Source organism: Stegostoma tigrinum, chromosome 1 (assembly GCF_030684315.1).
Source record: "Stegostoma tigrinum isolate sSteTig4 chromosome 1, sSteTig4.hap1, whole genome shotgun sequence".
NCBI classification, from domain to species: domain Eukaryota; kingdom Metazoa; phylum Chordata; class Chondrichthyes; order Orectolobiformes; family Stegostomatidae; genus Stegostoma; species Stegostoma tigrinum.
Window position 1 is genome coordinate 149,917,136 of NC_081354.1, and position 17,107 is coordinate 149,934,242.

General features: G+C 42.7%; 1 protein-coding gene across 1 annotated transcript in view; it reads left to right on the forward strand.

The window, feature by feature from the left end:
- adamts12 (ADAM metallopeptidase with thrombospondin type 1 motif, 12) overlaps positions 1-17,107 on the forward strand; it is a 532,086-nt gene that overhangs the window by 270,185 nt on the left and 244,794 nt on the right. The window contains exon 9 of the mRNA XM_059649383.1: positions 2,437-2,581. Coding sequence (XP_059505366.1) covers positions 2,437-2,581 — 145 coding nt within the window. The remainder of the gene's footprint in view (positions 1-2,436; positions 2,582-17,107) is intronic.

Below are 17,107 nucleotides of genomic sequence, written 5' to 3' on the forward strand. Positions count from 1 at the left end.
CAAGGAGATTAAATATTTTAAGGTTATGTTTCAGCCTATATGAATATTGCTTGCCATCAAAATCAATAAACAAAATCAGGCAGAAACAAAGAGGCACAGAATGGAATAGATGCAGAATAATGGTTATGAGCAGGGTATCTCTCATTGTGCTGCCTGAGTGGTTCTTCTTGAGACTTGTGACAGACAAAATAAAAAATAGCTTGGAATTAACTGGGAAGGTCTGGATATGTTACCGGAACATACCCACAGAGGCATCCACAGTCAAGAGCTGCTAAATGGAAGTATTGCCTTTGTGAATAACTGGAGCTAAAGATCCTCTAGCGGGCTGTGACATATGCTGAGTGGTTCTTGCAGAAGGACGTAACTTTAAGAGTGATGTGTTGTCATAAGAAAATTCTAGTGGGTGCAAGAATGAAACCTAAGCACTAACATACTTAACTATATAACATATTGTTAAGGCCCAATAATACTCAAGAAACTTGACATCATCCAGACCAAAGCCTACAAATCCAGACCAATTGCCTACAAGCCCCACTCCAAGCTGCACATCATACTGACATGGAACTAAAACACTGAGTCATTGTCACAATAGAAAAATCCTGGAACTCCATTTTAAACACCCCTGCTCCACTGACTGCGGTATTTCAAGAAGGAACTTGAATGCCACCTTCTGAAGGGCAATTAGGGATAAACAAGAAAGACTGGCCTAGCCAATAACAATCACATCCCACAAATTAATTTAAGTTGCAGTGGTTCTGCAGCTACCATCTACAAAAGGGCAATGAAGGACTGACAATAAATGCTGGTTCTGCCAGCGATGCCTACATACCATGTCTGAATTTAAACAAAACGTTTGGAAGCATATTGAACACTCTGGTCCCCATTCCACTCTGACGCAAGCTCCCTTTAGCCCTCTCATGTGTGGTGAAAATCTCAAATTGCAATGAAAATGTTGAAATAAACACAAATGACTTTTTTTTTGTAAGGTTACAGACAAGATGTGCTGAACAGAATCTTACACTGTTGGATTAGAATCAGCAAAGGCTAAGAAGGATAAGTCAACCATGTATTAGAAGCGATAAATTTTCAATCGCCTCAATGTGAATTTAACTATATTGGAAACAGGTAGTGTTAAAGATTGACTGAGACTTTGATGGATAATTGGATACAAACATCACGGTAAATTAAAATATCAGGAAATGAGAGACATGGCAAATTGCATCATTGTATCAATCTTTGTGTGTGAAGGTTGCAGAAATTGTTAAAATTGTTTGGTAATCCACAGCACATGCACAGGATTAGTGCATTTGCTGCAGAGAAATTCAAGATAGCATATTATTTGTAGGAAGAGCTGAGTGTGTGTTAGACTGTTGACTCCTGACAGAAACATTTCAATTGTTTTCAACAGCTTAATGATTTCAGTGGCAATGCCCAAATATCACAGTAAATTGAGAATTCGGGAAATCTGAGATATGGCAAATAACATTTTTGCATCGATCTATATGTGTGAAGGTCGCTCAAGTTGTCAAACTTGTTGGTAATCCACAGCACATGTACAGGATTGGTGCAGGTGCTACAAAGAAATTCAAGATATTAAATTATTTGTTGGAAGAGTTATGTACATGTGTTAGACAGTTGACTCCTTTTGGAAATATGTCTGTATTTTGAAGAGCTCAATGATTGCAGAGGCAGTGGAATAAAAATTGCACTAACAATTTAAAAATAAAAGTTGCAGAATCCAGTAATGCAGTGAGTTCACACTTAGTCTTTGCTTCATAACCAGTCCTAAATTCAGCTCATATTTGGCAATCTCATGAAATGAAGTGAAAAAAACAGCTGCTGTGCGATATAGAAGCATGGCTGAATTGAACATCTTAACTTACATGAGGTAAAAATGATCACCTTGTATTTTTAAGATTTTGGTGTCTTTAGAAACATGCATTATGAATGACAAAAAAGATTTCTTGTCAAAAGCTACTAACGTACATATGGTTTAATAAAACAGATTGTCATGGTTTCCTGAATCACTTGACAGTGGAGAACTATTACCTATTACAGCATCTATCAAAGTAACAGCTTAGAATAAAAAATGGACAACATTCATCTAAGTGAGATGTTTCAATGCCTGCTAATCAATCAGATGTTTCCCCCAATTATTATGCTTGTAAACTTTTTGTTTGACCTAGAAAGAATAACAGTATTATTTATTAGGTTCCCTGGAAGTAAATTGTAATGAACCAGTTGAGTATAAAATATAATGAGACAGTTAATTTCCACTGATAAAGATTATAGGGAGAATTCTAATAATCTGAACCCTCAGCTAAATGCTTTTATTTTGTTGGAAGCACACATTGGGAATTTGGGCATGAGTCAAGACAATTTTTCAGCTATGAAGATGACTGTTGGTTTAAGCCTATTCTCTTTTTCTGTCTGTAGTCGAGGCTGGGGTTTCTGTCTCAATGATCCACCAACTCAACAGGAATTAGTGGTTCCCACCATTGCTCCAGGTGTGCTATATGATGTCCATCATCAATGTCAGTTCCAGTATGGATCCAACTCAACATTCTGTGAGGAGATGGATGTAAGTTACTGCCTTGTTATTTGTGAATTAAAAGCAAGTGTGGGAAGTTTAAACTTGTGACATCATATTGAGAATCATAATCATTGTGCAGTTGTTGAATCTAGGCACGAAGGTAATTTATTCTTCTTGACAGCTACTCACAATGGTCTACTTTGGAGAAATGAATTCTGTCTTTGCCTATGATGGCCTGATAAATATTTTGTTAGATCATGCAAGACATTTTTGACACAGTACTTTTACACATGTTGATATGTAGAAATTTTAATCACTCCTGTTAATATGAGAGAAACCGAAACCAATGGGCACGAGGGATGGTGCACTTTGATGGTGCAGTGTAGGTAGCTCCAGGTAAACTTGCAGTTTTCTCCAGACTTCTATGATCATTGAATTGAACTGAATTACTTTTGGTACACAAGCTAAATGTCTTCAGAAGAAAACATTTCCAACCTGGTTCGAGAGAAAGAGAGACAATGGAAACAAGTTTCAACCAAACATTTGATAAAGTTTCAATAACTTTTGTACTCAAATAGATATAATCTACAACAGGGAAGGCAAGAGAAGACCATGTAGTCCATCGAGCCAATCTCATGAGCAACCGACATACCTAATCCATGTCATTCTGCATCGATAATTCAATCTGCTTTAAATTGTAAAATTATCATAGCTATACATATTTCCACCTGGGGAAACAAAAGGAGCACTGATATTCTGACTAACTTCGGTACTTTATCTTGAATGTTTAAAGATCAATTTTAACCTCTTTCCAATTTGTCCTCATTATTTATTTTCCCATTTGAAATCTTACCATGTCAAGATTTTTTATCAGAAACATATGGGATACAGAACGTCCTTTAGTAATACAAATCTCAAGTATTGATGAGAAAAAGAAACATTTTATTGAAGTTTTGGACATTACACTCATCAGGCCAATTTGCAAGAATATCAATGGAAAGGGAAACAATCTATTTGTGCTGTATTCAGAGATAATGGGAACTGCAGATGCTGGAGAATCCAAGATAACAAAGTGTGAAGCTGGATGAACACAGCAGGCCAAGCAGCATCTCAGGAGCACAAAAGATGACGTTTCGGGCCTAGGCCCAAAACATCAGCTTTTGTGCTCCTAAGATGCTGCTTGGCCTGCTGTGTTCATCCAGCCCCACCCTTTGTTATCTTTATTTTTGTGCTGATCGGTTGGAAAGATACCACAAATGTGCCAAGTAATGACAGTCTTGAGCAAGAGAGAATCTTGCTATCACCTCTTGCCATGATCAGAGCTGAATATCCCCATTATCAACATTTTTGGTTTTACCATTGGCCAGAAATTGAACTGGACTGGCCACATAAATACTGTCATTACAACAGCAGGTCAGAAGCTACAAATTTTGTGATGGGTACCTCACCTCCTGACTTCCCAAAGACTGTCCACAATCCACAACTCATAAGCCACGAGTGTTATGAGATACTCTCCACTCTCCTGAGTTGGTACAGCTCCAACAACATTCAAGGAGTTTGGCATCATCCATGACAAAGTATTTCACTCAATTGGCACCTAGCCACTATCTTCAACATTTACTCCCATCACCACTGACACACAGTGGCAGCAATGTGCACCACTCTACAACATGCACTGTATAACTCACTAAGTCCCTGCATAGCACCTTGCAAGCCTGCAATGTATACCACTTAGAAGAAAGGCATCAGATACATGGGAACATCACCACACACAAGTTCCCCTCCAAGGCAATGACTATTCTGGCTTGGAAATACATTGGCCTAGTCATGTGACAATCTGCCATATACTAGTGGGTGGTGTTCCCATATATGATGATCTGGCATGTCTTGCAGAGGCCGCCATTGCAAGGTTGTGTAGTGTTGTGGTTGATGATGTCCTGAAGACTGGGTGGTTTGCCGTGAACGATGGTCTGTTTCAGGTTTAATGGTTGTTTGAAGGTGAGGATAGGGATGATTTTGGCAAGATGTGAGTTGTCATTGATGATATAGAACAAAGAACAAAGAAACCTACAGCACAGGAACAGATCCTTTGTCCCTCCAAGCCTGCGCCGATCAAGATCCTCTGTCTAACCTGTCATCTATTTTCTAAGGGTCTGTGTCCATTTGCTCCCTGCCCATCCATGTACCTGTCCAAATATATCCTAAAAGACGCTAACGTGTCTGCGTCTACCACCTCTGCTGGCAACGCATTCCAGGCACCCACCACCCTCTGTGTAAAGAACTTGCCACGCATATCTCCCTTAAACTTTCCTCCTCTCACTTTGAACTCATGACCCCTAGTAATTGAGTCCCCCACTCTGGGAAAAAGCTTTTTGCTATCCACTCTGTCTGTACCCCTCCTGATTTTGTAGGCCTCAATCAGGTCCCCCCTCAATCTCTGTCTTTCTAATGAAAATAATCCTAATCTACTCAACCTCTCTTCATAGCTAGCACCCTCCATACCAGGCAACATCCTGGTGAACCTCCTCTGCACCCTCTCCAAAGCATTCACATCCTTTTGGTAATGTGGTGACCAGAACTGCACACAGTACTCCAAATGTGGCCGAACCAAAGTCCTATACAACTGCAACATGACCTGCCAACTCTTGTACTCAATACCCCGCCCAATGAAGGAAAGCATGCCATATGCCTTTTTGACCACCCTATTGACCTGCGTTGTCACCTTCAGGGAACAATGGACCTGAACACCCAGATCTCTTTGTTCATCAATTTTCCCTAGGACTCTTCGATTTACTATATAGCTCGCTCTTGAATTTGATCTTCCGAAATGCATCACCTCGCATTTGCCTGGATTGAACTCCATCTGCCATTTATCTGCCCAACTCTCCAGTCTATCTATATTCTGCTGTAATCTCTGACAATCCCCTTCACTATCTGCTACTCCACCAATCTGAGGGTCATCAGCAAACTTGCTGATCAGACCAGCTACACCTTCCTCCAGATTATTTACATGTATCACAAACAACAGTGGTCCCAGCACAGATCCCTGTGGAACACCACTGGTCACAGGTCTCCAATTTGAGAAACACCCTTCTACTACTACCCTCTGTCTCCTGTAGCCTAGCCAGTTTTTTATCCATTCAGCTAGCACACCCTAGACTCCATGTGAGTTCACTTTCTCCATCAGCCTGCCTGTTGAAGACTGCAAAGAACAAGGCATAGTTTATCTGCACTGGGGATGTACTGGACGATGGACGGTGAAGGGTACACTATTAGTTGTCTCCTATGTCTCTCTTCTGTGGATGCCGTTGTGGTTTTCTACTGTGGCATATCAGAACTGGCAATTGATGAGTTGTTTACATATCTAGTTCTTATGAGGGCGTCTTTCGGCATCATTAGGTGTCTGTCACGTTCCTCATCGTCGGAGCAGATCCGATGTATGTGTGAGGCTTGTCTGTAGGGGATGGTTTCTTTAACATGTTTAGGGTGGAAGCTAGAGAAGTGCAGCATTGTGAGGTTAGCCATGGGCTTGCAATAAGCTCATGATGCTCCACTTCTGTAGTTTCTCTAACTCAGATACCTGTATGACATCAGGAGCTGGGAAATTATGTGTGTACATCACAATGCTATACTATATTAGTGGATGAAGTTATTGATTTATTAGAGTAATAAGGGTTATTAGAAATAATAGTTATTCTCAGCGATGACTTGTATTGGTAGCTTGCAGTTTTTGAGTCAGTACACAATGAATATGACTTTCAGCTCTGCTGAACATGAACACTCGGGTTCAAGGAAGAATACCCGTTCCAGGAGTCTGGCACATGATGGTTTTGTTAACAGAAATATTGGAGAGATTGAGGATGCCAGTGCATCTCCTCACCTCCAAAAGTTTCAAATGGTTGAACTATGTGGTTTTTGATTCTTTTTAACACATTGACCATTCATCATTGTGGTTTGAATACTTGCAGTCTAACTAGTATCTTGTATAGAATCATAGAATGGTTACTACACAGAAGGTGGCCATTCAGTTGTTGAGATGGTGCCAGCTCTCTCTTTGCTGGAAAACCACAGCAAGCCAGAGACAGAGATGTTGGCCAGGGAATGGGGTGGTGTGTTAAAGTAGCAGGCAACTGGAAGCTCAGGGTATGTTTTGCGAGCAGAAAATAGATGTTTTGCCAAGCGGTCTTTAAAATAGGTGTGGGTTGGATTAGCAAGATCAGCATTATTTGAAGTTTGAGAGTCCATTCATCAGCCTAATAACAGCAGGGAGGAAGCTGTTCCTGAATCTGCTGGTGTGTGTGTTCAAGCTTCTGTGTCTGTTACCTGACGGAAGTGGTTGTCGGAGAGCATTACTGGGGTGCGATGGGTCTTTGATGATGGCGGCAGCCTTTCCATGGCAACAAGTCATGTAATTGGAGTCCGTGGCTGGCTTCCATGTTGGCCTGGGCTGTGCACTGCACCATCTGTCATTTCTTACGTTGCTGGGCAGAGCAGTTGCCTTACCAAGCCGTTGTGCACCTGGACAGTATGCTTTCAGTGGCACATCTGTAAAAGTTGGTGAGTGTCCCTATGGACATGGCAAACTTCCTGAGCCACCTGAGGAAGAAGAGACGTGGTTGTGCCACCTTGACTGTCGCATCTACGTGGGAAGTCCAGGACAGGCTGTTGGTTGTTTTAATTCTTTAGAACCTGAAACTCTACACTCTCTCAACCTCAGTTCCGTTGATATTGATGGAGGCATTTCTGAATAAATGATCAGTCCTTTATTTTTGCCGACATTGAGAGGCTGTTATTATTGCACATGACACCAAACCCTCTTGCTCCCTCCTGTATACTGACTCGTTGTTGTTAGATATCCGTCCTACCATGGCGGCATCATCAGCAAACTCGTGGATGGCTTTCATTTGGAATTTAGTTACTCAGTTGTGGGTGTAAAGGGAGTACAGTAGGGGACTGAGAATGCATCCTTGCGGTCTCCAGTACTGAGTGTTATTGTGGAGGAGGTGCAGCTGTCGATCTTAACTAATTGCTGTCTGTGCGTCAGAAAGCTGAGGATCCAGTTGCAGAGAGCGGAGCCGAGACGAAGGTCTCGGAATTTTGAGATCAGCCTGGAGGGGATAATGGTGTTGAAGGTGGAGCTGTAGTTGATGAGCAAGAGTCTGATGTAAGTGTCCTTGTTGCCCAGATGTTCCAGGGATGGTGCAGGTCTAGGGAAATGCGTACGCTATGGACCTGTTGTGTTGGTCGCCTGGAAGACTGGAATTGATGTGGGCCGTGTCCTGCCTTTTGAGGCACTACGTGATTATGACATCGGAGCCACTGGGCAGTAGTCATTAAGGCACATTACATATAGTGGTGGGTGTTGAGGTGACCGGAACTGCACTGTGTCCTAAGTGACATCCTCTACAGCTCTATCAGTGTTGGTGTCCAATGCTTCAAATAATAATTTCAAGTATCCTCGATGCCTTCTTAATATCCTAGTCACCTGTTCTGTTACCCCTTCAAGATCTAGGTACATATACACCAAGTTTCCTCTGACCCTCGACACTCGACAGGATCCTCCCTTTTGTCATGCATTTCCTTGCCTTGTTATTCATCCAAAATGCATTATTTCACATTTTTCAGGATTAAACACCATCTGCCATTCAGCCTGTCCATAACTTTCTCCTTGCTATGTTCCACAATGTCAATTTTTATGTCATCTCTGAACAAACCGATTAGACCTTCTACACGTGAGTTTAAATCATTAATTGTTATGCAAACACCAAGGTACCCAGCACCGAGTCCTAGGTTTATGCCATTGGAGGCAGGCTACCATTCAGAAAATCATCCTCAACCAGCACCTCTCATCCTAACACAAAGCCAGTTTTGGATCCAGTTTGCCAAATTGTTCTGGATTGCGTGGGCTGTTCCCTTTGTCTGCACCCTTCTATGTAATACCTTGTTGAAAGCCTTATTGAATTCCACATTGACTACATCAGCTACATGAACTTAAAATACACACCTAGTCACCTCCTCAAAAAATTCAAATTTGTTGAACATAATCTCCCCTGACAAAACCATGCTGACTATATTGATTAATCCCTGTCGGTCCAGATGGAGATAAATCTGTCCCTTAGAACACTCTTTTTCCCCCCAAAAGATTTCCTGTCACAACTGCGAGACTCACTGGCCTGCAGTTCTCTGGTTTATCTTTTACACCCTTCATTATTTAATACCACATTTTCTGTATTTCAATCCTCTGGCATTTCTCCTGCTTCCAGGGAGGTTTTGAAACTTCACATCAAGGCTGTTGCCGTCTCCATACTTGCCTCTCACAGCAGCCTAAGATACATTTCATCTAGACCTGCGGGTTAACCAATTTTAATTCCACTAAAACTGCTAATGTCTGTTGCTCTTTCAATGCTAGCTTGAATTTTGTCACAGCACCCTACCTGATTTCTATACCTCGATAGTGAATGCATACAGAAAGTAATCATTTAAAACCTAATCCGACTTCATACACGGATTGGCATTTTGGTCCAAAATAAGCCCTACTCTTTCCTTGGTCATCCTGTTACTTCTAGTAAACTTATAAAATGTCTTTGGATTATTGCTTATTTTACCCACCATTGTTTTGTTTTGCATCTGCTTTCTTCCATCTCCTCATTTTTGTTTAAGCTACCATTTACACTTTCTGTGCTCCTCTGTGGTTTCTGCTGGATTTAGCCTCAACATTTTTTTATATTCACTCAGGGAACATGGGTGTTGCTGCAGCCTGCACTTGTTGCCCATCCCTAGTTGCCCTTAAACCTCAGTGGCTTGCTTGGCCATTTCAAAGGGCAGTTGAAGGTCAACCACATTGCTGTGGATCTAGATTCACATGCAGGCCAGACCAGGTCAGGATGGCAGATTTCCTTTGCTGAAGGATATTACTGAGCCGGATGGGTATTTCTGCCAATCAACAATAGTCATCAGTAGATTCTTAACTCCAGGTTTTTTTTAATTAAATTCAAATTCCATCACCTGCCATGGCAGGATTTGAATCCAGGCTGTCAGAACTTTAGCTGAGTTTCTGGATTAATAGTCCAGTGATAATGCCTCAAGGCCATCACTTCCTCATTAATATCAATCATAAGCTTAGTATTTTTTTCCTTATCCAATATTGTATAACAACCAAAGTTCTCTGAACTATTGGTCATACCCTTCACCATTAAAGGAATATGTCGGCCTTTATTTTTGCATCAGGGTTTACCTTAACTCTCACCGTCCCTCTTTTTAAATGACTTCCTCTGATCTGGTCTAGATTTTCCTTCATGTAGATGTGCCCAGTCAACTTTGGCCAAATCCTGTCTTATCATATTAATGTCGACCCTTATATTGTAGTAGTCTTGTAGCGAATCTAGGATGAAGGATCTTTCAAATTCAGTTTATAACTCTAGTTAACTAAAATCATAGAGTTAAAGGTCAATTTAACTTTGCAGATCTTAAGCTTCCATAATTTTCATCCTGACTTTGTGTCATTGGAGACATCTTGTCTGATGTTTGTGATGTCTCAGTACAGCTAACATAGCTAATATTTCTATTCACCATATTTTACCTTGTCCAATGTCTCATGGATTTCTTTATTCACCGTGTGTTGGCAGCAGCTTCTTTGTAAAGACATATGCAATGGATCGATTTAGTACCTTAACCACGCACACTGTTTCTATATGTAGATCACCCTTTCAGTGTCTAATCTCCCCCACTTCTCCTTTAACAGGACCTCTGCTTTTATATGCATATGGAAAATCTTTGGATTCTGTTTCACTTTGCAGACATGAAATTGTAAACAAGGATTAGGCCATTCCCAATTCTAGTTGTTAGGCCTTCTAATCTTCTCCCTTTGATTCTCTCATTTCCTTTCCTAATTTATCTGTGAGTGTTGAAACGCAGCCTGCTTTTCACTTGTATTATCCAGCACATGTTACGCACACCCTTATTCCGTTTCATCCTATACTGGTTTTTGTGCCATACATGCACTCTGGCCTTGATTTCCTGACCGCTCCTGGTTGTGAGTATATACAAGGTAGTGAGCTGAGCCATGCCCTCTTTAAAGGCAGGCCAATACCCCTCCAGTTTAGCCCATCAATCTTTGACTACGACTTACCTGATTCTCCTTTCAACCTTTTTAGCCATCTGAAAATTTACAGAGTATAATCCAGCCTACTGCTTATTCTTTTCCATAGCTAATTAAGAGTTAATCTTCTTTAGGTGTTTCACCAAGTGATAGTTGATCTATTTCATCTACCACTTTCCTTAGAACTGGATCCAGTAAGTTCTTCTTCCGAGGTGGGCCTGAGAAATAGTGCACAATTTTAAATTTTGGCTTTTTTTAAACATTGTTAAATTTATATGGGTTCATACCTGAATTACATTAGGTATAGATTCCTGTGATTAAGCATAATGTTTCAAAAATTCAGAACAGTTGTGCCAGTCCTTGTCTCACTCAGCTTTGATTTCCATTTGGTATATTGTTGTTTGTGTACACACAAGGTCTTGGCTTCATTATACTGCATTTCTGTAAATTAAAGGAAATCAGGCTAATTTGGGCCCGTAGCCCAGTACAGCTAGAGCTTCATGAATATGTTCCTTCTCCTGTGCTGTCCTGACAATTGCATTAATAATAGTGCCATTAGCCAACTTACACACCATGCCTCCAATGCCTTTAACTATGCCACTTGTAAATTTAATAAAATTATTTTCCATCTGGCAAGTTTTTCTCCACTTGCTTAACCTATCCATATTCCTCTGCAGGCTTTTTTGTGTCATCCTTGCTGCTTGCCTACTTGTCTATTTTTGGTGTCCTCTGAAAATTTGATAATATACATCCACTTTTCTCATTCAAATCATCAAAATATACAGTGAATAATTGTGGCCCCAAAACTGATCACATTAGCACTCAACTAATTACAGATTGCCATCCACAAAATTTCCCCTTATCCCAACTCTGTCTTCCGTTAATCAGCCAGTCCTCGGTCTATGCTAATATCCTACAACCAGCACCGTGGTCTCATCTTATTAATTAGGCAGTTGTATAGTATATTGGAAAACACACCTGTACCAGTCTATTGTCTTTACTGCAAACCCTCACACATTATTTCTATTTAAATAATCAGCTAATACCCTCTTAACTGCAAAATTGATCCTACCTCCAACACACTTTCAGAATCAGAAATCACATGACACCAGGTTATAGTCAAACAGGTTTATTTGAACACACAAGTTTTGGAGTTTTACTCCTTCATGTGTTAGAGAGGTAATATCAGACACAGAATAATAGGTATCTCTCTCTTTCTCTCTCTCTCTCTCTCTCTCTCTCTGTCACACACACACACACACACACACACACACAGAGGCACACACACACACACACACACACACACACACACACACATGTGAATCTATGGAATGAATTTGTATTTGTAGATTGATTCTATTTTGTTCAAAAAGCATATAATTTTTAGACAGTCAGTCAATGTGGCATTTTATAAATTCCTGCTTTAGAAATAAAACCAGCCTGAGTCCAAACCAAAACACGGAGATTCTAAACAAGGTTTCACACCTAACATGCACTGTCTGACTTAAAATGTCACCTCTTCTTTACATTGATGAAACCTTTAGTTCTCTCAGGACTGTGACTTGAAAGGAATTTAGGGATTTACATATAACATTAATCAATTTAAACCTTCTAACTGATCAAAAATTTAGCAGCATCTTAGGTTTGTTTAGTACATCCTCATCAGTGGTGTGACCCTTTGATGTTTTATTTATAAATTCCGTGTCTGATATGACCTCTTCATCTAGCACCTGAAGGAGTAAGACTCCAAAAGCTTGTGTTTTCAAATAAACCTGTTGGACTATAATCGGAGGGTGTCATGTGATTTTTCTCCTTGTCCACCACAGTCCAGCACTGGCACCTCCACATCACACTTTCAGGAATTACTTTCCAATCAATAGCCACTCACTCTATGAAAGATAATTTTGCATCATATTTGCTTTTTTTTATAAGTCACAAATCTGTTCCCTCTGGTTCTTGATCCTTTGATTAGCAACAACAGTTTATTCCTGTCTACTTTATCCCTGTCCCTCATGATTTGGAAAATTTCTACTAGATATCCTCTGAGCTTTTTCTCCCAACCTTTCCAATCAATCTGCCGATCAAATGTTTCTTATCCATGAGACATAGGAGCAGAAATTAGGCCATTCGGCCCATCGAGTCTGCTCTGCCATTCAATCATGGCTGATAAGTTCCTCAACCCCATTCTCCTCCTTTCTCCCCACAACCCTTGATCCCCTTGATAATCAGGAACCTATCTATCTCAGCCTTAAATGTACTCAGTCCCTGGAATCATTCTTTATTCCTTTGAAACCTCTCTGTTCAATGTATTCACATCCTTCGTATAGTGGGTACCCAGGCCTATACACAATACTCCAGCTGAGGCAGATGGAGTTGAGATAAATGTGAGGTGTTGCATTTTGGTAAAACTATTCAGAGTAGGACTTAATGGTAAAGTCCTAGGGAATGTTGCCAAGCAAAGAGAACCTGGGGTGCAGGTTCATAGTTCCTTGAAGGTGGAGTCACAGGTAGACAGGGTAGTGAAGAAGGCATTTGGCACACTTGCCTTTATTGGCCAGTGCATTGAGTATAGGAGTTGGGAAGTTATGTTGCAACTGTACAACATTGGTTAGTGAAGGGTCACTGCACCCAAAACATCAACTCTGATTTCTCTTCACAGATGCTGTCAGACCTGCTGAGATTTTCCAACAACTTTCTGTTTTGTTTCGGACTTACAGCATCCAGCGTTCTTTTGGTTTTTATTCAACATTAGTTAGACCACTTTTAGAACACTGCGTTCTGTTCTGGTCTCCCTGCTGTAAGAAAGATGTTGTAAAATTTGAAAGGGTGCAGAAAAGATTCATAAGGATGTTGCCAGGATTGTAGGGTTTGAGCCATAAGGAGAAGCAGAATAGGCTGGGGCTATTCTACCTGGAACATTGGAAGCTAAGGGGTGTCCTTATAGCTGTTTATAAAATTATTAGGGGCATGGATAGGGTGCACAGCCAAGATCTTTTTCCCTGGGTAAGAGAGTCCAAAACTAGAGGGCACAGGTTTAAAATGAGAGAGGAAAGATTTAAAAGGGACCTAAGAGGGAACTTTATTCACACAGAAGATGGTGCTTATATGGAATGAGCTGCCAAAGGATGTGGTAGAGACTGGTAAAACTACAAGATTTAAAAGTTATCTGGATGTGTATATGAATAGGAATGGTTTAGAGGGATATGAACCATATGTTGGCAAATGGGACTAGATTAATCTAGGATATCTGGTTGGCATGGACGAGTTGGGCCTATGGGTCTGTTTCTCTGCTGTACATCTCTGTTACTGTAGACTGAGGAGTTGAGAATGGTGCTGAAATTTGTGCAATCATTGATGATCATCCCCACTTCTGACCTTAGAATGAAGGGGAGGTCATTAAAGAAGCAGCTGAATGTGTTTGGGCCGGGGACACACCTCTGGATACCTGCATAGATCCATGGAGCTGAGATGGTGGACCTCCAATTGCTACTATTTGCCAGGTATATCTCTAACCAGTAGTCAGTGGACAGTAACCTGATACCATTGATTCCAAGATAATAAAATGTGAGGCTGGACGAACACAGCAGGCCAAGCAGCATCTCAGGAGCACAAAAGCTGACGTTTCGGGCCTAGACCCTTCATCAGAGAGGGGGATGGGGGGAGGGAACTGGAATAAATAGGGAGAGAGGGGGAGGCGGACCGAAGATGGAGAGTAAAGAAGATAGGTGGAGAGAGTGTAGGTGGGGAGGTAGGGAGGGGATAGGTCAGTCCAGGGAAGACGGACAGGTCAAGGAGGTGGGATGAGGTTAGTAGGTAGCGGGGGGTGCGGCTTGGGGTGGGAGGAAGGGATGGGTGAGAGGAAGAACCGGTTAGGGAGGCAGAGACAGGTTGGACTGGTTTTGGGATGCAGTGGGTGGGGGGGAAGAGCTGGGCTGGTTGTGTGGTGCAGTGGGGGGAGGGGACGAACTGGGCTGGTTGAGGGATGCAGTAGGGCAAGGGGAGATTTTGAAACTGGTGAAGTCCACATTGATACCATATGGCTGCAGGGTTCCCAGGCGGAATATGAGTTGCTGTTCCTGCAACCTTCGGGTGGCATCATTGTGGCAGTGCAGGAGGCCCATGATGGACATGTCATCAAGAGAATGGGAGGGGGAGTGGAAATGGTTTGCGACTGGGAGGTGCAGTTGTTTTTTGCGAACTGAGCGGAGGTGTTCTGCAAAGCGGTCCCCAAGCCTCCGCTTGGTTTCCCCAATGTAGAGGAAGTCGCACCGGGTACAGTGCATGCAGTATACCACATTGGCAGATGTGCAGGTGAACCTCTGCTTGATGTGGAATGTCATCTTGGGGCCTGGGATGGGGGTGAGGGAGGAGGTGTGGGGACAAGTGTAGCATTTCCTGCGGTTGCAGGGGAAGGTGCTGGGTGTGGTGGGGTTGGAGGGCAGTGTGGAGCGAACAAGGGAGTCACGGAGAGAGTGGTCTCTCCGGAAAGCAGACAGGGGAGGGGATGGAAAAATGTCTTGGGTGGTGGGGTCGGATTGTAAATGGCGGAAGTGTCGGAGGATAATGCGTTGTATCCAGAGGTTGGTAGGGTGGTGTGTGAGAACGAGGGGGATCCTCTTGGGGCGGTTGTGGCGGGGGCGGGGTGTGAGGGATGTGTCGCGGGAAATGCGGGAGACGCGGTCAAGGGCGTTCTCGATCACCGTGGGGGGAAAGTTGCGGTCCTTAAAGAACTTGGACATCTGGGATGTGCGGGAGTGGAATGTCTTGTCGTGGGAGCAGATGCGGCGGAGGCGGAGGAATTGGGAATAGGGGATGGAATTTTTGCAGGAGGGTGGGTGGGAGGAGGTGTATTCTAGGTAGCTGTGGGAGTCGGTGGGCTTGAAATGGACATCAGTTGCAAGCTGGTTGCCTGAGATGGAGACTGAGAGGTCCAGGAAGGTGAGGGATGTGCTGGAGATGGCCCAGGTGAACTGAAGGTTGGGGTGGAAGGTGTTGGTGAAGTGGATGAACTGTTCGAGCTCCTCTGGGGAGCAAGAGGCGGCGCCGATACAGTCATCAATGTACCGGAGGAAGAGGTGGGGTTTGGGGCCTGTGTAGGTGCGGAAGAGAGACTGTTCCACGTAACCTACAAAGAGGCAGGCATAGCTGGGGCCCATGCGGGTGCCCATGGCCACCCCCTTAGTCTGTAGGAAGTGGGAGGAGTCAAAAGAGAAGTTGTTGAGTGTGAGGACGAGTTCAGCTAGGCGGATGAGAGTGTCGGTGGAGGGGGACTGGTCGGGCCTGCGGGACAGGAAGAAGCGGAGGATTCCAGTTTTGTTAGGGCTCCTTGAGACCATGTGCTGTCCACTATTAGCTGATGAATCAATACTCCTGCAGGTAAGAGACATAGCTGACACGTTAGATGATGTTCATGGTTGTTGGAGGTCAGTCATTCTCAACTCCAAGACATCTGCACAGGAATTTCTCAGGGTCGTGTCCTCAGCCCAAACAGCTGCTTCATCAATGAACTTCCCTCCATCATAATGTCAGAAGCGGGCATGTTCATTAGTGATCAACATTCACAACTCCTCAGGTACTGAAGCGGACATGTTCAAATACAACAAGATCTGGACACTATCTAGGCTTGGGCTGACAAGTGGCAAGTAACATGTGTGCCATACAAATGACAGGCAATGATAATCTCCAGATAGAAATAATCTAAATATCACCCCTTGATAGTCAATGGTGCTACTGTCACTGAATTCTCCATTACCAACATCCTTGGGGTTACTATTGACCAGAAACTCAACTGGACTCGACACATATACACAGTGGCTACAAGAGCAAGACAGAGGCTTGGAACACAAACAAAGTTGCTGGAAAAGTTCAGCACATCTGGCAGCACCTGTGAAGGAAAAAAACAGGGTTAAAGTTTCAGGTCCGGTGACCCTTCCTCAAAACTGATGATGGCTGGGAAAATGTCAGTTTAAATGAGACTTGGAATACTGCAACATATATCTCACTTCCTGACTCCCCAAAGCCTGTCTGTCATCTAGAAAGGAATGATGAATGAGTGTGGCTCCAGCAACACTGAGAAAAGCTTGACACTATCTAATACAAAGCAGCCTGCTTGATTAACCCTAACTCTATCCATATTGCACCACATTCACAAGTCTCTCTTTCCTCCAGCATCAACTCTCAGTAGCAGTAGTGTGTACAATGTACAAGATGAACTGCAGAAATTTACCAAGGCTCCTTAGACAGCTCTTTCCAAACATATGACCACTTCCACCTGGAACGACAAAGGCAGCAGATACATAGGGACACCACTACCTGCAAGTTCCCCTCCAAGTCGCTCAACGTCCTGACTCAGAAATTTTTACCGATCCTTGTGTTGCGGCATCAAAATCCTGGATTTTCCTCCCTAATAGCATTTTGGGTCGGCTTTCAGCAAATGGATTGCAGTGGTTCAAGGAGGCAGCTCACCACCACGTTTT